Source organism: Entelurus aequoreus, linkage group LG06 (genome assembly GCF_033978785.1).
Source record: "Entelurus aequoreus isolate RoL-2023_Sb linkage group LG06, RoL_Eaeq_v1.1, whole genome shotgun sequence".
NCBI classification, from domain to species: Eukaryota; Metazoa; Chordata; class Actinopteri; order Syngnathiformes; family Syngnathidae; genus Entelurus; species Entelurus aequoreus.
Window position 1 is genome coordinate 42,591,467 of NC_084736.1, and position 23,518 is coordinate 42,614,984.

Consider the following 23,518-nt stretch of genomic DNA (forward strand, 5'->3'; position numbering starts at 1 on the left):
TGTTTACTTACTACTAAAAGACAAGTTGTCTAGTATGTTCACTATTTTATTTAAGGACAAAATTGCAATAATAAACATATGTTTAATGTACCCTGAGATTTGTTGTTAAAATAAAGCCAATAATGACATTTTTTGTGGTCCCCTTTATTTAGAAAAGTACCGAAATACATTTTGGTACCGGTACCAAAATATTGGTATCGGGACAACACTAGTCCCTCACAATGTTGACAAAATAATAGAATGAGAAATGACACAATATGTTACTGTATACGTCAGCAGACTAATTAGGAGCCTTTGCTTGTTTACTTAATACTAAAAGACAAGTTGTCTAGTATGTTCACTATTTTATTTAAGGACTAAATTGTTCTTCGATTGCAATAAGAAACATATGTTTAATGTACCCTAAGATTTTTTGTTAAAATAAGGCTAATAATTACATTTTTTTCTGGTCCCTTTTATTTAGAAAGGTATCGAAATACATGTTGGTACCGGTACCAAAATATTGGTATCGATACAACCCTAATACAGTACGTATTGTACTTTTTACGCACCAGCTCTTTTAAGGTAACATGCATTTTAGTTGTAATAATAATAATAATAAAGGATTCAATTCTTATAGCGCTTTTCTATCGACATTGATACTCAAAGCGCTCACAGAGAAGCGAGAACCCATTATTCATTCACTCCACATTCACACAGGTGGTGGTAAGCTAGTTTCCAATAACAAATTTGAAGGCATTGAAAATAAAATGTTAAAATCGCTAATGCTAATGAGTAGCATATCAATACCAAAGTCAATGTTCAAAGGCATCAAGCTAAGGCATTTGTAGAAAAGTGGAGCCTTGCTTTACTTACGTTGGAGCATTTTTTTGTGTCAAATGGTTTGTTGGCATCAAAAAATTGCAACATTACTGAGAGGTAGTTTGGCTAAGCTGGAGTAATCACCAAGTGCCGAAGTGCAAAGAGTCGGTCGGCTGAGTCTGCAACCAGGCATTGAAACATGGCACCGTTGGATTTTACGTAAATGTGTGTCCGGCTTTCTCCCACCTCCAAAGACATGCACCTGGGGATAGGTTAATTGTCAACACTAAATGGTCCCTAGTGTGTGAATGTGAGTGTGAATGTTGTCTGTCTATCTGTGTTGGCCCTGCGATGAGGTGGCGACTTGTCCAGGGTGTACCCCACCTACCGCCCGAATGCAGCTGTGATAGGCTTCAGCGACCCCCCGCAACCCCGAAAGGGACAAGCGGTAGGAAATGGATGGATGGATGGATGGGTGTCCGGTAGGACCGGCGGGATTCAGTCGGTGCCAAAAAATAACTGAGAAGTAGCTTCCCTGCCAAAGATATTGGATGGCAAGAGGGTTCACTCCATTCATGTTATCCCTGCTTTTGAGCAAACATACCGTATTTTCACGACCATAGGGCGCACCGGATTATAAGGTGCACTGCAGATTAATTGTCTATTTTTGATCTTTTTTCATACATAGGGTGCACCGGATTATAAGGCGCATTAAAGGAGTCATATTATTATTTTTTTAAATTTAAAACACTTCCTTGTGGCAGCATCTCCTCACCGGAAACAACAACACCGGAAATGTGTCCCGTGAAAAACCGTCCGACCCGAACTCTCTAATAACTAAAGTTCCTTGGGGGAATAATGTAAACTCACTATACTGGTATGTTTTAGCACTTTGACAGCTAGTCTACTGACAGATATAAGTAAGAACTTTACACAACTTTATATTAAAAATGGCAACAGCGGAGGATGAATGTCCCATAACAAGAAGATAGAGAAAAAGAAGAAGCTTATGGACTACGGTGTCGCCACGTACTACAAAGGCAGACGCGTGCAATTTTTCAGGGCTTATGCAGATCCCAAATACACATCAGCAGGTACCAGAAGGTAAGAAAAGTTGCTTTTGAATAATATTGCGAAACAAAACGGCAGATAATATGTCTTACCTTATACACACACACCATAATAATACTGGTATGTTTAATGCGCCGACAATCCATCAAGCGTTGCGGCTTCATAGCTTATCAAAGTCGTACTAAAACATTTTGATAGATTTTTGAGCGCCGTGTGTAATGTTCTATATTTTCAATGGAACATATAAAGTGTTGGTGTTGTTTACTTGAGTCATATTGCAGTCTACACGTATCTCTTATGTGTGACTCCCATTTACTGGTCACACTTATCATTACATCATGTACTAAATAAAATTGCTTTGAGGTCGGTAAGCAAAACCAGAAATATTCCGTACATTAGGCGCACCGAATTATAAGGGTTATAGTCCGTAAAATACGGTACATAGATGCTAAGATTAATGCACAAAGTGAACTCTCTTGCTGGCAGTTTGAAGGCGAGAGACGAGGACAACGAACACGCACGCATTTTGTGGAGGCTGGCAAAATGACCAGGGTCATTTACATCGATCCTTAGATTGATTACGACCTCATGCCTGCAGCCGCACGAGCCGTTCTCTGATTACTTAATTTTTATTTTTGCTACTTTACCAGGTTTCACGTACTACTTGACATGAGGTACGTACCATTTGAGCTTGTCACGCAGCGGGGTGAACGTCAAGGCAGCCTTGATGTGTGTTTTCACGGACGTTTGCAAAGACCGTCGATACTTCTCCAACAGGAAGTCCCACCCTTCCGATGTTTGAGCCCCGACGACGTACACGGCCATGATGACGTCAACGGGGAGGCTGAGAAGCAGAGACGTGGTAATTACACTTCGTACGTCGTCATCATTGGCGCATTAGCAACCCCTGACCTCATGTCACCGTCGGAGTCTTTCCACATGTTGAACAGCTGCTGGGCTTTGGTCACGCACGGAGTGAAGTTCCTGACACAGGCAAACAGCAGCAGGTAGCTGCGCAGCATTCGCTCAGACACGGAACCTGAGTCGTCCCACTTCTGTTGGCTGATCAAACCCTTGAACAGGTCCAGAATGTAACGCTGTGAACACAAGTCACAGTTTAAAAACTAGGAGTGGACAATAATCAATCAATTAACCTTGTGTGGAATTGATTGTTAAAGCCCCACTATTGTGCTAAATCCGGGGTGTCAAACTCATCTTAATTGAGGGCCGTATCGTAATTGTTTGCCCTCAGAGGGCCACTTCTAACAGGCATTTAATGTAAAAAAAACATTTGATTTTACAGAAAAAAACTGACAGGTCAGTCGCAAAAATGTTACCGTAAAATGTAGTGTTTTTTTCAGCATGTTACTGTAAATGGAAAATACAGTACCATTGTTTTTCACGGGACAAAACTGGCAGCTCAGTTGGTGGAATTTTACTGTAAAATTTACAGTGTTTTTTTACTGTAAATATAAAACTGCCTTTTTACAGTAAAATTCTGGTAATTTAGCTGTCGGATTTTACCATAAAAACGACAACTGTAGATTTTACTGTGTACTATTGTGAGTAGCAAAACAGTACCACCGTTTTATTTACAGTAAAAAAAACTGGCAGCTCAGTAGGCTGCATTTTATGGTCAAAAAACAGTGGTACTGTTTTTTTATGCACAGTAAAATGCTGTAAAACCACAGTAAATTTCATAAATTGAAACAGTGAAACCTGGAGAGGCGTGATTGGGAAGAATGGCCGCCCGGATCTGAACCCGAGTGGTGTTTTGTTATTGGACTTTTGTGCCCGTCACAGATTGTCCATAACGAACACCATGTTCAGGCATAAGGGTGTCCATCGTGCACTTGGTACCAGGACACCCTAGGCCGCAGTTCCATGATCGACTTTGTAGTTGTGTCATTGGATTTGCGGCCTCATGTTTTGAACACTCGGGTGAAGAGAGGGGCGGAGCTTTCTACCTTCGGGCAATTTCCCGAAGGCTTTCAAAACTGCAGTCATTAAACCTCTTCTAAAAAAGCAGAGCCTAGATGCCTCTGTTATCAACAACTACAGACCAATTTCAAATCTACCATTCATAAGTAAAATAATTGAGAAAGTTGTCCTCCAACAACTAAATCACTTCTTGGCTTCTACTGGCTGCCACAACAACTTCCAGTCAGGATTTCGACCTCTTCATAGCACAGAGACGGCCCTTCTTAAAGTTATAAATGACATCCGTCTAAACACAGACTCTGGCAAAACTTCAGTATTAATGCTTTTGGACCTCAGTGCTGCATTTGACACTGTCGACCACTCAATACTTTTGGACAGGTTGGAAAACTGGGTGGGGATCTCAGGCACAGTTTTAAGCTGGTTCAAGTCATATCTACAAGATAGGAACTATTTTGTTTCCATTGGTGACTTTGTATCAGAACCAACCAACGTAACGTGTGGAGTCCCCCAAGGTTCAATCTTGGGGCCGACTTTATTTAACATCTATATGCTCCCACTAGGACAAATCATGCAAAATAATAACATTGACCATCATTGCTATGCCGATGACACCCAAATCTATGTAGCGCTATCACCAAATGACTATCGCCCCATAGATCTTCTGTGCCAGTGCATTGAGCAAGTCAAACACTGGATGTGCCAAAATTTCCTACAACTAAATGAAGATAAAACTGAGATAATTGTTTTTGGTGCTAAAAAAGAAAGGTTTAAAGTCATCCAACACCTTCAATCACTGTCCCTGAAAACCTCAAATAAAGCCAGAAATCTTGGGGTTATTTTAGATTCTGATTTACATTTCGACAGTCACATCAAATCAGTAACAAAATCGGCCTACTATCACCTCAAAAATGTAAAAAGACTTAGAGGGCTCATGTCAGCTCAAGACTTAGAAAAACTTGTACATGCCTTTATTACCAGTAGGCTAGACTATTGTAATGGTCTCCTTGCAGGTCTTCCCAAAAAAACTGTCAGGCAGCTACAGCTTGTTCAGAACGCTGCTGCTAGAGTTCTAACAAAGACCAAAAAATGTGAGCACATTACACCAATTCTTAAATCCTTACATTGGCTCCCTGTACATCAGAGAATAGATTTCAAAATCCTCCTGCTCACATATAAATCACTACATGGTCTAGGGCCCAAGTATATCACTGATATGCTCCCACTATATACGCCCTCTAGATCACTAAGATCTTCTGAGACCAATCTGTTAGCGGTTCCAAGAGTAAACTCAAATCAAGGGAGATCATCATTCAGTCACTATGCAACACATAGCTGGAATAAACTTCCTGAAGATGTCAGACTCTCCCCAACTCTCACTACTTTTAAAACTAGACTGAAGACTTTTATGTTCACCTTAGCTTTCAGCTAAATCTTTTAATCTTTTAACTTTTAACGTCTGCACTGTTTTTATTTTTATTGTCTGCATTTTAATTTTGCTTTTATTTTCTTTCATTTCACTTTGTTGTCTGTGAAGCACTTTGAGTCTGCCTTGTGTATGAAAAGCGCTATACAAATAAAGTTGCCTTGCCTTGCCTTGCCTTACCGATCACCACCTGGTGGTGAGTTGGCTGCGATGGTGGGGGAGGATGCCGGACAGACCTGGCAGGCCCAAACGCATTGTGAGGGTTTGCTGGGAACGTCTGGCAGAGTCTCCTGTCAAGAGAGAGTTTCAATTCCCACCTCCGGAAGAACTTTGAACATGTCACGAGGGAGGTGCTGGACATTGAGTCCGAGTGGACCATGTTCCGCACCTCTATTGTCGAGGCGGCTGATTGGAGCTGTGGCCGCAAGGTAGTTGGTGCCTGTCGTGGCGGTAATCCTAGAACCCGTTGGTGGACACCGGCGGTGAGGGATGCCGTCAAGCTGAAGAAGGAGTCCTATCGGGTTCTTTTGGCTCATAGGACTCCTGAGGCAGCGGACAGGTACCGACAGGCCAAGCGGTGTGCAGCTTCATCGGTCGCGGAGGCAAAAACTCGGACATGGGAGGAGTTCGGGGAAGCCATGGAAAACGACTTCCGGACGGCATCGAAGCGATTCTGGACCACCATCCGCCGCCTCAGGAAGGGGAAGCAGTGCACTATCAACACCGTGTATGGTGAGGATGGTGTTCTGCTGACCTCGACTGCGGATGTTGTGGATCGGTGGAGGGAATACTTCAAAGACCTCCTCAATCCCACCAACACATCTTCCTATGAGGAAGCAGTGCCTTGGGAATCTGTGGTGAGCTCTCCTATTTCTGGGGCTGAGGTTGCTGAGGTAGTTAAAAAGCTCCTCAGGGGTAGATGAGATCCGCCCGGAGTTCCTTAAGGCTCTGGATGCTGTGGGGCTGTCTTGGTTGACAAGACTCTGCAGCATTGCGTGGACATCGGGGGCAGTACCTCTGGATTGGCAGACCGGGGTGGTGGTTCCTCTCTTTCAAAGGGGAACCGGAGGGTATGTTCTAACTATCGTGGGATCACACTCCTCAGCCTTCCCGGTAAGGTCTATTCAGGTGTACTGGAGAGGAGGCTATGCCGGATAGTCGAACCTCGGATTCAGGAGGAACAGTGTGGTTTTCGTCCTGCTCGTGGAACTGTGGACCAGCTCTATACTCTCGGCAGGGTCCTTGAGGGTGCATGGGAGTTTGCCCAACCAGTCTACATATGCTTTGTGGACTTGGAGAAGGCATTCGACCGTGTCCCTCTGGAAGTCCTGTGGGGAGTGCTCAGAGAGTATGGGGTATTGGACTGTCTGATTGTGGCAGTCCGCTCCCTGTATGATCAGTGTCAGAGCTTGGTCAGCATTGCCGGCAGTAAGTCGGACACGTTTCCAGTGAGGGTTGGACTCCGCCAAGGCTGCCCTTTGTCACCGATTCTGTTCATAACTTTTACGGACAGAATTTCTAGGCGCAGTCATGGCGTTGAGGGGACCCAGTTTGGTGGCTGCAGGATTATGTCTCTGCTTTTTGCAGATGATGTTGTGCTGATGGCTTCAACTGGCCAGGATCTTCACCTCTCACTGGATCGGTTTGCAGCCGAGTGTGAAGAGACTGGGATGAGAATCAGCACCTCCAAGTCCAAGTCTATGGTTCTCGCCCGGGAAAGGGTGGAGTGCCATCTCCGGGTTGGGGAGGAGATCTTGCCCCAAGTGGAGGAGTTCAAGTACCTAGGAGTCTTGCTCACGAGTGGGGGAAGAGTGGATCGTGAGATCGACAGGATCAGTGCGGCGTCCTCAGTAATGCAGACGCTATATCGATCCGTTGTGGTGAAGAAGGAGCTGAGCCGGAAGGCAAAGCTCTCAATTTACCAGTCCATCTATGTTCCCATCCTCACCTATGGTCATGAGCTTTGGGTTATGACCGAAATAATGGCTAATAGTCAGTTGCGGCTAAATTATGGAAAAATATATTTTCTTCTAAATTTAGTGTGTGCGGCTTAAATACCGGTGCGCTATATAGTCCAGAAAATACAATACTAACCAAATATAGTGCATAGTGCATAAGAGGGGATTCATAAACAGAGGTGTGGACTCGAGTCACATGACTTGGACTCGAGTCAGACTCGAGTCATGAATTTGATGACTTTAGACTTGACTTGACAAAATGTAAAGAGACTTGCAACTCGACTTGGACTTAACATCAATGACTTGTGACTTCACTTGGACTTGAGCCTTTTGACTTGACATTACTTGCTTCTTTCCCCAAAACCCAACGATTAAAAAGTTATTCGGGAGAGCTCCATATCTTCGAAAGTGTACGTGTGTGTGTCTGTCAGGGAGTGTGCGTTCTGTCAGCATGTGTGTCTGTCAGTACAATAGCCAATCAAATTAGATCCATGTAGTTTTCATCCCACGGCATTCATCCAATCAAATTGCAGAGCAACCTACGAACTACGACTTGGTCAACAAAAAAGGAATTGCAACAACTTCCAACTTCGTTCGACATTTGAAGTTGCAAACAGAACGGTAAGTTTTGAATATAAGCTAACGTTTATTGGCTAAGTAACATAACTTTTATTTGCTGTGTAGTTAAATCAGTGAGGCTGTAAACTCACTGCTAACGCTATAACCATAGACATCTTATAAGCAATGTTCCCTCTAATTGTTCATGTGTGTGAGCAAACACAAAAACTCCCTGAGCATTCAGTGGAGCACATGTGAGCAACATCACACGTGGCAAAACCAGCAGCACACCTGTCTCAAACCAATCTTTTATAATAACACTTAAATGAGAGGAGTCATTTTCATGAGATTATTTAGTAATATTAGTGATTTGGCCCACTTGTAATGAAAATAAAAGAAATCTTGTTTTTCATAAACTATGGATTAGTATTGTACAATATGTCTGGGTGGGGGTCCTGCTTTGGAAATCATTTGTACCCCTTTCAGAGATCACATTTAGTTCCCCTTAAACATCCTCATGTTGCACAATGAAATGTAAGCATAGGATGAAGTGTGCATTCCTGTAACTTTCTCTAGTAACAGCAGTGTTTCCCACACATTAATTTATTTGTGGCGGCCCGCCACGAAAGAATTACGTCCGCCACAAATGGAATTTTTTATTTCTTTTTTTTAATTTTTTTTGTCCTGTCCAGCTTCTCAGGCAAATTATAGTTGATGTAGATGCCCATATAGGCTGTTCAGATTTACTTTACAAAAGAGAAGTGTAGGACACTTCTCTTGTTGCCTTATTTGTATTTGACCACTACTGTTTTCTGTTTATTTGTTACTGACTGTGGCAGGACACCTCTGCCTCTGTTTCACTTTATGTTGCTGGTAAATAATATGGTTGTAGTAGTAGGCTAAAGTTAAATTATTTAGTATGCACTAATTAAAGGGGCAGAGCTTTAAGAGACATTTTAGCTTTTATATTTTATAAGATATATTTTTTGTAAGAACCACAATTAATAAATATATTTCAGTGAATAACTTATTGTTCAAATATGTATATAAATATGTACATAAAGTGTTGTAATTATATTGTAAAATGGATGGATGGATGGACGTTTAAAACAAAACTGTTGTTATTAATTGGTAAGTATACATTTTTTGAGCCTTTTTAGAGAAAATCATATCATTGTAGTAAATTATGCAAATTACTCGATGATGTCATGGTGACCACGCCCATAGCCACGCCCCCACCGCCACAGGTATCTTGGCAGTTTATGGGAAACACTGAACAGCATTCCATGATTAATATAAATAAATTAACATTATTAATAAATGACAGTAGAATAAGCACACGTATGACTGAGGAGTCATAGTGTAACTTTGTGTGGTGTTTGAGTTGTCCGACTTTTTGTGTGGCCATAAACGCACCAGTGGCTTAGTGGTATGCATGTTGGTGACGGATGACAAGTTGGTTTTGGCCTGGTTTGTACGGCAGAAAATGACTAGTTTTTCGAGATAGAAGTTTTTTACTCATGTTTTTGGTGTGGTTTTGGCCGAATATAAACAGTTTTGCTCATTAAAGTGATCGATATAATTCCTGTCCTCGAAGCATCTCGATAGACGTTACAATAATTGAACGGTGTTCAATTGAACGGTGTTGACGAACACCGTTAGTGCCGCTTGTTGTCACTGTCACTCAAAGATGCATTACAAAAATACACAGAATAAATGTGTTTATTTAGTTTAGAATTCAGATGGGTTTGATTTGGTGCGCGGCTTATATTTGCTGTGCGCAGAGGACGCTTGAGCAGTGCGCAATTGCGCAGGCGCGCACCTTAGAGGGAACGTTGCTTATAAGTAGACGCAGCATCGACCGCTACTGCCTACTGCCGCTGACGAGACGCGGGGGCGCCATCTTGGAGTGGTGATCCGCTCCACTCAGTGCAATTCATTTGGCAGGAGCAATGAACTGTCAGCGCATTTAATTCATTTTACCTCACTGAATAACACTGATTTTCACATGCTTTTTTGTCATACGTGTAGCTATGATAAAGGACACATGTTTTGGCGTGTTTTATTATTCATAGTTTGCTTAACAGTAATAGAATATTCTTATATGCTATAAGTGAGCAGACGTCCGAGATCAAAACTGTGAATATAATCCCAGAGAAGGGGGAAAAAACGGTCAGCTATTTTTAAGTTTAAGAAACAATATGATTAGGTTATATAAACATGCGTATATTCTACATAAACAATGTATGAATACATTAGATATCTATATATCTTAGGGACCTACTGTATAGACTGTATCTCTGTTGCTGCAGCAGCAGAGAGTTTATTCTGTCTTGACACTTTGTATTGATATTTTGTATTACATTCTTCCCTTAAATTATCATGTTTACAGTGATTGTTTTATATGTATTTTTTATGTATGTCGCTTTGGTTAAAAGCGTCTGCCAAATACTTTAACATAAACATATATAAACACCTGAAAGTCTTTATATCAGCTAAAACCACCAATTTGTTTCACTGGATTCAGAATAAAACCAAATTCTGTTTTACCCAACAATGTTAGTATTTGAATATTGTTACTTGAAAACTTATTCCTGGTTACAATTATACTGTTAAAAAAGTATTGCCTTATACTTTGCCTAAAATGAGAACACATCATAATCAGTGGCGGCTGGTGAATTTTGTTTTAGGTGGGGCTGAAAGTTTGTAAACCAAACCCCTGTAGGGGGGTCATCCTCCCCCAGAAGATTTCTATGTGATTTTCACATACAAATATTGAAGATCTTCGCTCCTTCTCAACTCTGTGGTAATATTATTTTCACAAAATACAACCAATAGTACGTTAATGTTAAATCTTACTTGTGAAAAGTAATCCCCCGATTCCTATTTTCAACAGTCCGCTCATTTGAGCAGGAAAACGCTGAACACCAACCCGGCATCTTTGTTTTCTACCTGTCAACTGTCAGTTTAGGCTGCTCGCCGGCTCCTCATCACCACTTCAGGATGGCGGCCAAATTGCTCGCGTCACAGCAGCCAATGCTGCATCTACTTATAAGATGTCTACGGTTATAACGTTATTGCAAACACGGCAATCTGTTGCGTCCACTGCAGTTCGCTACCTTATTCATACTTTTTGTCAAGTGATTTTTTTTAAGCAGGGTTGCATGAGGTACCTATAGTTAACGTTACGTTAGTCAATGTATCACACACAGTAACGTAATGTTAGACGGCTGTCAGCAGCACCGCGTATTTTACCCACCTACAAAAAGACAAACAGTCAGTTAAAATGTATACTATATTAAGAATATGTGTACGTATTGGATAGGGCCCTGACATCTAAAAAGTACAACTCTGTTCATTGTTATGTTCATGTATTTGTTATGTTTTTCATGTGTTCTTCTCTTCTTTGGCTGTCCATCGATTACGATGATGACGTTGCTCCAGTAATGGGTTACTGAGGGGGGTTTCGTATATGCCATTGCATGTGGCTGTGAAAGCCAATGCGCGACCCGCATGGTTTGCCACATGTGGGGCAGATGTAGTCCACGCTTGAGAGGGGGGCCCCTGCAGCGTGCTGATGTCGCTGTAAACGTTGTTGTTTTCTCCTCTCAGTGGTCTGCTCCTGGAGATGAGCAATGCCGGCGTGACTGCAGTCGCGCCAGGTGTGGCGATCAGCAGCCAAGACTTCCAGTGCGGAAGGCTTGATAGCACGGCGCTTCAGGAGGGTTTTTATGTGGTCCTTGTAGCGTTTCTGCTGACCCCCAGGAGACCTACAGCCTTCCTGGAGTTGGCCGTAGAGGATCTGTCGGGGCAGCCTCTGGGCGGGCATGCGGATTACATGCCCCACCCAGCGCAGATGTCTTTGTGCAAGGAACACTTGGATGCTGGGTGTTTGGGTCCGGTCATAAATATCCACATGTGGGACTCTGTCCTCCCAGGTCAGACCCAGGATCCGTTGCAGGCAGCGGATGTGGTATCTCTCCAGGTTTCTGACGTGCCTTTGGTAAGGGGTCCAGGCTTCCGAGGACAGACAAACTGCTTTGTAAACAGCTGCTTTGGTGGAAACTGTCAGGTTTCTGTTCAGGAAGACCCTGGTTTTGAACCTACCGAAGGCAGCAGATGCTAACCCAACACGGACCTGGATGTCATTATCGATGTTACAGGTGGGGGACAGGACGCTTCCGAGGTAGGTGAAATGTGGAACGATGGTGAGCTGCTGACCATCAATGTTGAAGAAAGGCACTTCTGACTGGTGGGTAGAGTGTTGTGCAATGATCTGTGTTTTTGAAATGTTGACCTTGAGTCCTAGGGCACTGTACGTGGATGAGACCACGTTAAGTGCACGTTGTAGAGATTCTGGCGTGTGGGCAAGGAGAGCACAATCGTCAGCATACTGAAGTTCTAGGATCTGTTGTTTTGTAATTTTAGTAAAGGCCTGGAGGCGCCGGATGTTGAAGAGACTGCCGTCCAGCCGGAACTGTATGTGGATGCCATCTGTGGTTCCCAGAGCTTTGTGTGAGAGGAGGGTGACTGCTGAGAGAAAGAAGTTGAATATGACAGGGGCTAGGACACATCCCTGCCTGACCCCGACTTTCACATTAAAAGAGGGGGATTGCTGGCCTCCAATGCGGACACAGGCTCGCATTCCATCGTGTAGTTGTCTCAGGATGTTGAGGAACTTTGGCGGAATCCCCAGCCTTCCCAATAAGTCCCAGGGGAGATTCCGGTTTACAGTGTCAAATGCCTTGGACAGGTCGATGAAGGCGATGTACAGATCCTGGTGGTGTTCCCGGCACTTTTCTTGTACCTGCCTGGCTACAAAGATCATGTCAGTAGTACTGCGAACTCTTCTGAATCCACACTGTGATTCAGGCAGGATGTTCTCAGAGATGTGAGTAACTAAACGAGAGAGCATGACCCGGGCAAGAACTTTCCCAGCAACCGAGAGCAGGGAAATTCCTCTTAAAGATGGTTATTATAGCAGCATCCTTCCATTCCTGGGGGATGGCTTCAGAGGACCAGATGGAGTCAATCAATAGGTGAAGCCGGCGGGTGAGGAGATAGCCACCAAACTTCAGCACCTCAGCTGGGATACCGTCAGGGCCTGGGCTTTTGTTGTTTTTTAGGCCCTCGATGGCTTTTAGGACCTCAGCAAAGGCAGGCGGGGAGTCCAGATGGTCGACAGGGGGAGTGGTTGGGAAATTGGTGAAAATGTCCTGGTCAGAGGGATTTTCGGAGTTAAGGAGAGTGTTGAAATGTTCAGCCCATCTATTTAGGATCTGGGGTGTGTCCTTATAGAGGGTGACTCCGTCTGCCGATCTGACTGGGATTATGTTTTTTCTCTGTGGACCATATATGGATTTGACGGCATCATAAAATCCATGGGAATTGTTTATGTCAGCATAAAGTTGGATCTCGCTGGCTTTCTTGATCCACCAGTCATTTTCCATGGCTCTGAGGGTACGCTGGACTTCGGCTCTTATGGAGGAGAGTCAAGTCTTTAGTGTGATGGATTGTGGGTTGGCCAGGTAAGCAGCATGGGCTTTGTGTTTTGCCTGGAGAAGTTTATGGATATCCGGTGCACTGTTGTCAAACCAGTCCTGATGTTTACGCCTGGTGTACCCAAGGGACTCCTCTGCTGCCTGATGGATGGCAGTCCTTAGGGAGTTCCAGCAGGTGTTGATGTCAGGGTCCAGGTGGGTATCAGGGATTGCAGACAAATGTTCTGCAAGCTGTGCTCTGAGCTGGTCTACAGAGTGCTTGGATTTGAGTGCTTCACAGTTGAGTCTCTTGTTTGGTGATGTTTTCTTCAGTTGGGGGCGGACTTCCATCTGAAATTTGGCTCTGATCATTCAATGGTCAGTCCAGCAGTCCGCTCCATGCATCGCTCTGGAGATTAGGACCTCCTTCCTGTCTCTACGACGGGTGATAATATAGTCGAGGAGGTGCCAATGTTTGGAGAGAGGATGTTGCCAGGAGGTCTTGAATTTATCCTTGATCTGGAACAGGGTGTTGGTGATGATCAACTGATGTTTAGAGCAGAGTGTAAGGAGGCGAAGCCCATTATCATTAAGCCTACCAACCCCGTGCTGACCAAGTGTTCAAGTCCAGAGCCCACTGTCAGAGCCCACCCTCGCGTTAAAATCCCCGAGGAGTATGAGCTTGTCGGTGGGAGGCGTTCCCTCAATGGCAGAGTTTAGTGAGGCATAGAATGTGTCCTTGCTCTCGAGGTCTGCATCCAGGGTTGGGGCGTAGGCACTGATAAGGGTGACATGGCGATTTTTGGTGAGTGGTACACGCCACGTCATGAGCCTTTCGCTTATTCCCACTGGAGACTCTGGGATCTTGTGAAGCAGGCTTGTCCTGGCGGCAAAACCCACTCCATGTAGACGACGGGAGCCTTCTGGATGACCCTTCCAGTGTAGCCTTCTCCCGCCTCCGTGATTGAGTCTTTCCCATGTAAGCAGGTTTCGCTCAGGGCGGCTATGTCAATGCCGTATCGGTTTAGTTCATGCGCAACAAGTGCTGTTCTTCGCTGCGGGCGGCATGAGAGATCACGCACATCCAAAAGTGTGCGGACGTTCCATAACGCTATTGTGAAGGGAATTTTGTTTCTCTTGTACGTTTGTTTTTGACCGCATAAAGGGATGGCCCGGCAGCTGCGGTAGGCTGCCCGGGCCATCGGCCCCAACCCGGTCAGCAGCACCGCGTATTTTAGCCACCTACAAAAAGACAAACAGTCAAATAAAGGTCAGTTAAAATGTATACTATATTAAAGGCCTACTGAAATGAATTGTTTTTATTTAAACGGGGATAGCAGATCCATTCTATGTGTCATACTTGATCATTTCGCGATATTGCCATATTTTTGCTGAAAGGATTTAGTAGAGAACATCGACGATAAAGTTTGCAACTTTTGGTCGCTGATAAAAAAAGCCTTGCCTGTACCGGAAGTAGCGTGACGTCGCAGGTTGAAAGGCTCCTCACATTTCCCCATTGTTTACACCAGCAGCGAGAGCGATTCGGACCGAGAAAGCGACGATTACCCCATTAATTTGAGCGAGGATGAAAGATTCGTGGATGAGGAACGTGAGAGTGAAGGACTAGAGTGCAGTGCAGGACGTATCTTTTTTCGCTCTGACCGTAACTTAGGTACAAGGGCTCATTGGATTCCACACTTTCTCCTTTTTCTATTGTGGATCACGGATTTGTATTTTAAACCACCTCGGATACTATATCCTCTTATAAATGAGAGTCGAGAACGCGAAATGGACATTCACAGTGACTTTTATCTCCACGACAATACATCGGTGAAGCACTTTAGCTACGGAGCTAACGTGATAGCATCGGGTTTAACTGCAGATAGAAACAAAATAAATAAACCCCTGACTGGAAGGTTAGACAGAAAATCAACAATACTATTAAACCATGGACCTGTAACTACACGGTTAATGTTTTCCAGCCTGGCGAAGCTTAACAATGCTGTTGCTAACGACGCCATTGAAGCTAACTTAGCTACGGGACCTCACAGAGCTATGCTAAAAACATTGGCTATCCACCTACGCCAGCCAGCCCTCATCTGCTCATCAACACCCGTGCTCACCTGCGTTCCAGCGATCGACGGAGCGACGAAGGACTTCACCCGATCATCGATGCGGTCGGCGGCTAGCGTCGGATAGCGTGTCTGCTATCCAAGTCAAAGTCCTCCTGGCTGTGTTGCTGCAGACAGCCGCTAATACACCAATCCCACCTACAGCTTTCTTCTTTGCAGTCTTCATTGTTCATTAAACAAATTGCAAAAGATTCACCAACACAGATGTCCAGAATACTGTGGAATTTTGCGATGAAAACAGAGCTTTTTGTATTGGATACAATGGTGTGCGAATACTTCCGTTTCAACGATTGACGTCACACGCAAACGTCATCATACATAGACGTTTTCAACCGGAAGTTTTGCGGGAAATTTAAAATTGCACTTTATAAGTTAACCCGGCCGTATTGGCATGTGTTGCAATGTTAAGATTTCATCATTGATATATAAACTATCAGACTGCGTGGTCGGTAGTAGTGGGTTTCAGTAGGCCTCTAAGAATATGTGTACATATTGGATAGGGCCCTGACATCTAAAAAGTACAACTGTGTTCATTGTTATGTTCATGTATTTGTTATGTTTTTCATGTGTACGCACACATAAACACATACAGTATGAGATGAGATCAATGAGATAAGGTAAGAACAGGATAGAAACTGCTGTGGAACTAGTTACAATGCAATATGCCATGGAAATACAATGTTAACACTTTTGTGCAAATATCAATCAATCAATCAATCAATGTTTATTTATATAGCCCTAAATCATAAGTGTCTCAAAGGGCTGCACAAGCCACAACGACATCCTCGGTACAGAGCCCACATACGGGCAAGGTTACAAGTACAGTTGCACTTGTTCTTTCAAATGTGTTTATTCTGTAAAGGAATCAGTTAAATGTTTAAAATGACTGGTTAATAGTGCTATTATGAAGTGCAATGTCAGCACTATTTTTTTTCCTGCAATTTCAAATGCACTTGTTTTAATAAATAAATACAGCGTTTTAAAAGCATACACAATCTGTGTAAATATATTAGTCTGTGGTTAAAAGGACTTGAAAGGACTCGAAACTCAAAATGCAGGACTTGAGACATGACTTGAGACTTTCCAGTCTTGACTCGGGACTTGCCTGTCTTGACTCGGGACTTGACTCGAGACTTGAGGGCAAAGACTTGAGACTTACTTGTGACTTGCAAAACAATGACTTGGTCCCACCTCTGCTCATAAATAACTGATGAAAACTTAATTTACATACAATTATGTAGTGCTAAAATAAACTAAATTAATAATGCATATGCTTCTTAGATCAACTAAACTAAAATTACAGAGTAAATGAAAATACAGCCTTACCAATTTAGTCATAATTCTTGCGCTTAGGAAACTTCTTTGCGACTTTTGCTCTAGACTTCTTCTGTTTGTTTTATATTGTCATAACTGCCACAAGTGGTGAAAAGGTGTCTTAAAACTGAGTACCACTGCAACATAACTTTGTTTTACCAAGCATGGGAAGGAAGAAAGTGAGTGTGAAGGACAGTGCTGAGGAGAAGTGGATGATATTTATTGAGTTGAATAAATAATTTATCAAAAACATGACCGAGCATGGAAAAGCAATTCGAGCGCATCACTGCTAGTTTGGACCATATTGAAGCAGAATGAGTCTTACACCTGTCAAAGATGTTAAAATGATATCTAAAAGTTAGACATTTATCAATGAAAATATGGGAAAACTGTCGATAGTGTGTTTGACGGAGAAGCCGGTCTAAGGAAATACCATGGTAGTCTACTCTCCAGGGTACATTGTTATTACATTGATTTACAAAAAAAAAAACTGTATTTGTTTATAGCACCGTATTTTTCGGACTATAAGGCGCACTTAATTTCATTTTCTCAAACCTCGACAGTGCGCATACCGTATTTTTCGGACTATAAGTCGCAGTTTTTTTCATAGTTTAACCGAGGGTGCGACTTATACTCAAGAGCGACTTATGTGTGAAATTATTAACACATTACCGTAAAATATCAAATAATATTATTTAGCTCATTTACGTAAGAGACTAGACGTATAAGATTTCATAGGATTTAGCGATTAGGAGTGACAGATTGTTTGGTAAACGTATAGCATGTTCTATATGTTATAGTTATTTGAATGACTCTTACCATAATATGTTACGTTAACATAACAGGCACGTTCTCAGTTGGTTATTTATGCGTCATATCACGTACACTTATTCAGCCTGTTGTTCACTATTCTTTATTTATTTTAAATTGCCTTTCAAATGTCTATTCTTGGTGTTGGGTTTTATCAAATACATTTCCCCAAAAAATGTGACTTATACTCCAGTGCGACTTAAATATGTTTTTTCCCTTCTTTATTATGCATTTTCGGCCGGTGCAACTTATACTCCGGAGCGACTTATACTCCGAAAAATACGGTACTTGGATTCATACAGATGCAGGGGTTGCGTGAATTCTAATGAGGAGTGCTTTAGTTGATATACAGCAGAGCCTGCTTTTTAAATGTTAATATCGCCAACAGTCACCTTTATTTACTGTATTTTACGGACTATAAGGTGCATTTAAAATCTTTTTTTTTTCTCAAAACTCAACAGTGCGTCCTATAACCCGATGCACCTAATGTACGGAATAATTCTGGTTTTGCTTACCGACCTCGAAGCTATTTTATTTGGTACATGGTGTAATGATAAGTTACCAGTAGATGGCAGTCACACATAAGAGATATATGTAGACTGCAATATAATGGCAGTGACACATAAGAGATATGTATAGACTGCAATATGACTCAAGTAAACAACACCAAAATTTTAAATGTTCCATTGAAAAGATAGAACATTACACACGGCGCTCAAAAATCTATCAAAATGTTTTAATACGACTTTGGTAAGCTATGAAGCCGCACCGCTTGATGGATTGTACTGTGCTTCAATATACAAGTATTATTATGGTAAGACATATTATCTGGCGTTTTGTTTCGCGATATTATTCAAAAGAAAATACGGTATGTTATATTGTATTTTTTATAAAATAAGTTTGATCTAAAAGTGTGTATTTCATTTAAAAAAGCATGTAACATGTTAAAAGTGTGCCAAGTACCGATTAAATGGATTTCAAGTCATTTTAATGGTACACGTTGATTTGAGGCACAAGTGTTCTGAATTAAGAGCAACTCGCAAGTTGAGGTACAAACCCCAAAACCATGCATTTGTTGACAAAGTGGTGACCCTCGCCCCATCCTTGTTTGTGAATGACTGAGCATTTCATGGAAGCTGCTTTTATACCCAATCATGGTACCCACCTGTTCCCAATTAGCCTTTTTTGCCACATGTTGCAGGCATCAAATTCCAAATGAGCTAATACTTGCAAAACATAACAAAGTTTACCAGTTTGAATGTTAAGTATCTTGGCTTTGCAGTCTATTCAATTGAATATAGGTTGAAAAGGATTTTCAAATCATTGTATTCTGTTTTTAATTACCATTTACACAACGTGCCAACTGTTTTGGGTTTTGTACTTCTGAATCTCTGACACTTATGTGTGCAATTCACCCGAGAAGACCTACTAGCTTGGCTGCTAACGACTAAAGGAGCGGTCACGCTTACTAGTCTCGACTGACACGCCAACACAACAGCAAAGCATTCTGGGATTTGATATATGAAGGTGGGCAAACTCTAATGAATGTGGTTTGAGTTTGACATGTTTATATTTGCATGCTAATAAAATCATTAGGCCCAAACCTGTTACATACCATCTATCGACACATTAAAACCAGCCATGCCACATTTCAGTTTTTAAGTGACTTAATTGCTTCTCTAATCCCCAGGCAAAAACATTAAAACCCTAAAAGGTATAATGTTCACAACGCCGCCTTTGCTAACCTTCATGCTTATCTCCAGTTGAGTGATTCCTCTCTTCTCTATCAGCTTGTAGATAGGTAAGAGTTCTCCGAGGCCCTGACTCACGGCCATGATGTCAGTCTCTTTGGAAAGATACGTGGACAAGTCCAGAGCTGTCGCCAGGTCCACTTTCCCTATGCTGCAACACATTCACCACAAAAGAGGTTAATGGGGAACACAAGCTACATTCTTTGTTCCATTAATAAGCATTACACCACACGATTTACTAAATCACATATATAAAACAACCTTAGGAATTCATTGATTAAAACTATTAAAATTACCAAAAAATAATCACCACTTCTCCTTTTATTGACACTTTAGTGTGTAATTTCCAGCCATACTGCATAATCAAAACACACTGACCGAATATACAGTGTGTATGGAAACTATTTCAGACTCCTTTAAATCTAAAATCCAAAAAATTCATTTTATTTGTCATTAATGTACACTCAGCAGAAAAAACAGAAATGTAGACATTTTTGCAAATGTATTAAAAATAAAAAAAAATAAACATGGGACGGCGTGGCGAAGTTGGTAGAGTGGCCGTGCCAGCAATCGGAAGGTTGCTGGTTACTGGGGTTCAATCCCCACCTTCTACCATCCTAGCCACGTCCGTTGTGTCCTTGGGCAAGACACTTCACCCTTGCTCCTGATGGCTGCTGGTTAGCGCCTTGCATGGCAGCTCCCGCCATCAGTGTGTGAATGTGTGTGTGAATAAGTCAATGTGGAAATACTGTCAAAGCGCTTTGAGTACCTTGAAGGTAGAAAAGCGCTATACAAGTATAACCCATTTATTTATTTATCATTTAGATAAGTATTTAGACCCTTTATTCAATACTTTGTTGATGTACCTTTGACAGCAAATGCAGAATTAAGTATTTTTGAAAACGATACCATAAGCTTGGCACACATATCTTTGGGGAGTTTCACCCATTCCTCTTTGCAGCATCTCTCAAGCTCCATCAGGTTGGATGGGAAGTGTTGGTTTTCACCCAGGATGTCTCTGTACATTGCTGCAATCATCTTTCTCTCTATCTTTACTAGTCTCCCAGTTCCTGCGCTGAAAACCATCCCCACAGCATGATTCTGCTACCACCATGCTTCACTGTAGGGACGGTATTTGCCTGGTTCACGCCAAAAAGTTAAATCTTTGTCCCATCAGACCAAATAATTTTGTTTCTCATGAACAAAATTGGTTAGTATTTTACTTTCTTTCAGTCTTTCAGGTGCATTTTAGCAAACTGTTACTACGAAACGGCTTCTGTTTGGCCACTCTACCATACAGGCCTGATTGGTGCATTGCTGCACAGATGGTTGTCCTTCTGGAAGGTTCTCCTCTCTCCACAGAGGAATGCTGTAGCTCTGACAGAGTGACCATGGGGTTTTTGGTCACCTCCCTGACTAGACTAAGATGAATGCAGCAATGTACAGATACATCCTGGATGAAAACCAACACTTCCCATCCAACTTGATGGAGCTTGAGAGCTGCTGCAAAGAGGAATGGGTGAAACTGCCCAAAAAATAGGTGTGCCAAGTTTGTGGCATCATATTCAAGAAGATTTGAGGCTCTAATTGCTGCCAAAGGTGCATCAACAAAGTATTGAGCAAGATGTGTCAAGATGGGGTGCTGACTGTACATTAATGAGAAATAAAATTAACTTTTTATATTTTAACAAATGGCTGCAACGAAACAAAGAGTGAAACAATTTAAAGGGGTCTGAATACGTTCCGTACCCACTGTACTGTTGTTTGGCCTAGAAAATACAATCAAATGTTGTTGCATTTTTACAACAGTTAGCAGTAAGGCATCGCCTCCCAAAAAAACAAGACAAAAATGAATGCAAGAACTTCAAACGGGACCTATGAGGATTTTGCTCCACATTTAAAACCCTTTCTTGTGGCCTAGATCAGGGACTCTTAACATTTTTGACCTTATTACTCTTTATTTAAATTTTATTCAATAATTATATATAACCTACTTACAGTTTACAACCTTATCAAATGATACGAGACCAAGTGTTAATCACAAAGATATATTGTTTATTTAACACATAAACCTTAGACTTAGGTCAGGCTGATTAGAAAAATAAGTACTGCATATACAAATATACTGCATAAGAAGGGACTGACAAAATTAAATGTACATATAATTATGTTGAGCTAAAATAAATGAACTCAATTAATAATTAATGTTTCTTAACTAAACTGTCAATAAAATTAAAGTGCAAATGAAAATACAGTTTCACCACTTAAGTTATAATTTCTGTGCATAAGAAACTTCTCTATGACTTTAGCTCCAGACTGCTTCTGTTGGTTTGATATTGTCATTACTGCCGCAACTGGTGGAAAAGTGTATTACAACTTAGTACTGCTGCGGGCCTGCGGCCCATATGGACCACAGCTGAGAAATTTTGGGCAGCCTTCGAGGTCGGCCCTATAGTTAAGAAACACTGGTCTGCAGTATGTATTGGATATGCTTTTGTGTAAATTGTGTTCCACAGTCACTTTTATCATTTGTTTTTTGAGTTTGTCTGCAATAGGGTTGTCCCGATACCAATATTTTGGTACCGGTACCAAAATGTATTTTGATACTTTTTGATACCTTTTGATACTTTTCTAAATAAAGGGGACCACAAAAAATTGCATTATTGGCTTTATTTTAACAAAAAATCTTAGGGTACATTAAACATGTTTCTTATTGCAATCCAAGAACAATTTAGTCCTTAAATAAAATAGTAAACATACTAGACAACTTGTCTTTTAGTAGTAAGTAAACAAACAAAGGCAACTAATTAGTCTGCTGATGTATGCAGTAACATATTGTGTCATTTATCATTCTATTATTTTGTCAAAATTATGAGGGACAACATGTAAAAATTGATTATTAATCTACTTGTTCATTTACGGTTAATATCTGTTTATTTTCTGTTTCAACATGTTCTATCTACACTTCTGTTAAAATGTAATAATCACTTATTGTTCTGTTGTTTGATACTTTACATTAGTTTTGGATGATACCACAAATTTAGGTATCGATCCGAAACATTTTACAGATTCACCCGGTCAAAACATTAGATACATCTGCACACTCTCCGATCGATTCATAAAAACAGCATTAAAAAGTTGGTTTTAGCAGGAATTACGGTGTTGTTACGCGCATGCCACGGTTATATGAAAATAATACTTTATCCTACCTTACCTTTTTTGTGTTTCCTCATAGCCTGAAGGAGAGGGGAGGAGCTCCCACCCATCTGGCTGACAGCTTGACTTAATGTCCAAATAGGTACGTCCACCTCGCTGTGACATCACAGCGTAGCCCAGGCCTGGGCAATTATTTTGAGCCGGGGGCCAAATTTAGAGAAAAAAAATGTGTCTGGGGGCTGGTATATCTATTTTTAGGAACACTAATACAAAACCTTAAAATAATGTCTGATTGAATGCTAAAAACGTTATGACAGACCGCCTAAAAAACGGAATGGAATTTAAATTGTTTTAATGAATGAGCCACCTAGAATGTACATGAAAATAAAGAAAGTGTGAATTAACAATATTAACTATAAACGATAAAACGCTGAATATTGACAACATAAAAACGTCACACCCCCTCTCGATCGACATATTTTACAATCAAGCGAAACGCAACAGAAATGAAACAAACAGTGAAATATGAACGCGTAGGGTAAAAAAAAACACACCTACAATCTGATACATCTGATATATCACTAAGCTTTAGAACTTTGTTGTAAAAATCTCCTTCTGCGTCTGTCCCTGACACCCGCATTTCAGGCTGGCCGCTCTGGAAACACTCTGTGAAAATTGCTCCCCACCCACACTGCTTTGTCTGAGCTGCTGTGACGTAGATTACCATAGTAACTAATTAGATTACCATAATAACTTATATAACACTCAAAAGTGCAGATTCCAACCACTTTGTATAGTTCAAGACTTACGGTCATTTGAAAACATCACTGCACATCATAATGGCAGCTACAGTTTCCATTTTAAAAATCTAAAAACATTTTTTGGGAATGTCTGGCAGGCCAGATTAAAAAACTTAACGGGCCGCAAGTGGCCCCCGGGCTTTAATTTGCCTAAATCTGACGTAGCCAGACTGCAAAACCCCGCGATTTTTTTGATTTGACCAGCATATCCAACATTGTAAAATGTATCATTCAAAAAAAGGCTAAAATCCTCACAAGTCCCCTTTAAAAGTACTTTTAGCAAGATGCAAACTTTATTAAAGATACAGAAACCCTGAAACGTG

At 41.5% G+C, this 23,518-nt stretch overlaps 1 protein-coding gene across 5 annotated transcripts in view; it reads right to left on the minus strand.

The window, feature by feature from the left end:
- Nucleotides 1-23,518, minus strand: part of LOC133652224 (endoplasmic reticulum aminopeptidase 1-like) — an 87,925-nt gene that overhangs the window by 19,578 nt on the left and 44,829 nt on the right. For all 5 annotated transcript variants that reach the window (XM_062050734.1, XM_062050730.1, XM_062050733.1 and 2 more), the window contains 3 exons: nt 19,234-19,390; nt 2,785-2,969; nt 2,555-2,716 (listed from right to left, as the gene is read on the minus strand). In XM_062050734.1, the coding sequence (XP_061906718.1) occupies nt 2,555-2,716; nt 2,785-2,969; nt 19,234-19,390 (504 nt within the window). The remainder of the gene's footprint in view (nt 1-2,554; nt 2,717-2,784; nt 2,970-19,233; nt 19,391-23,518) is intronic.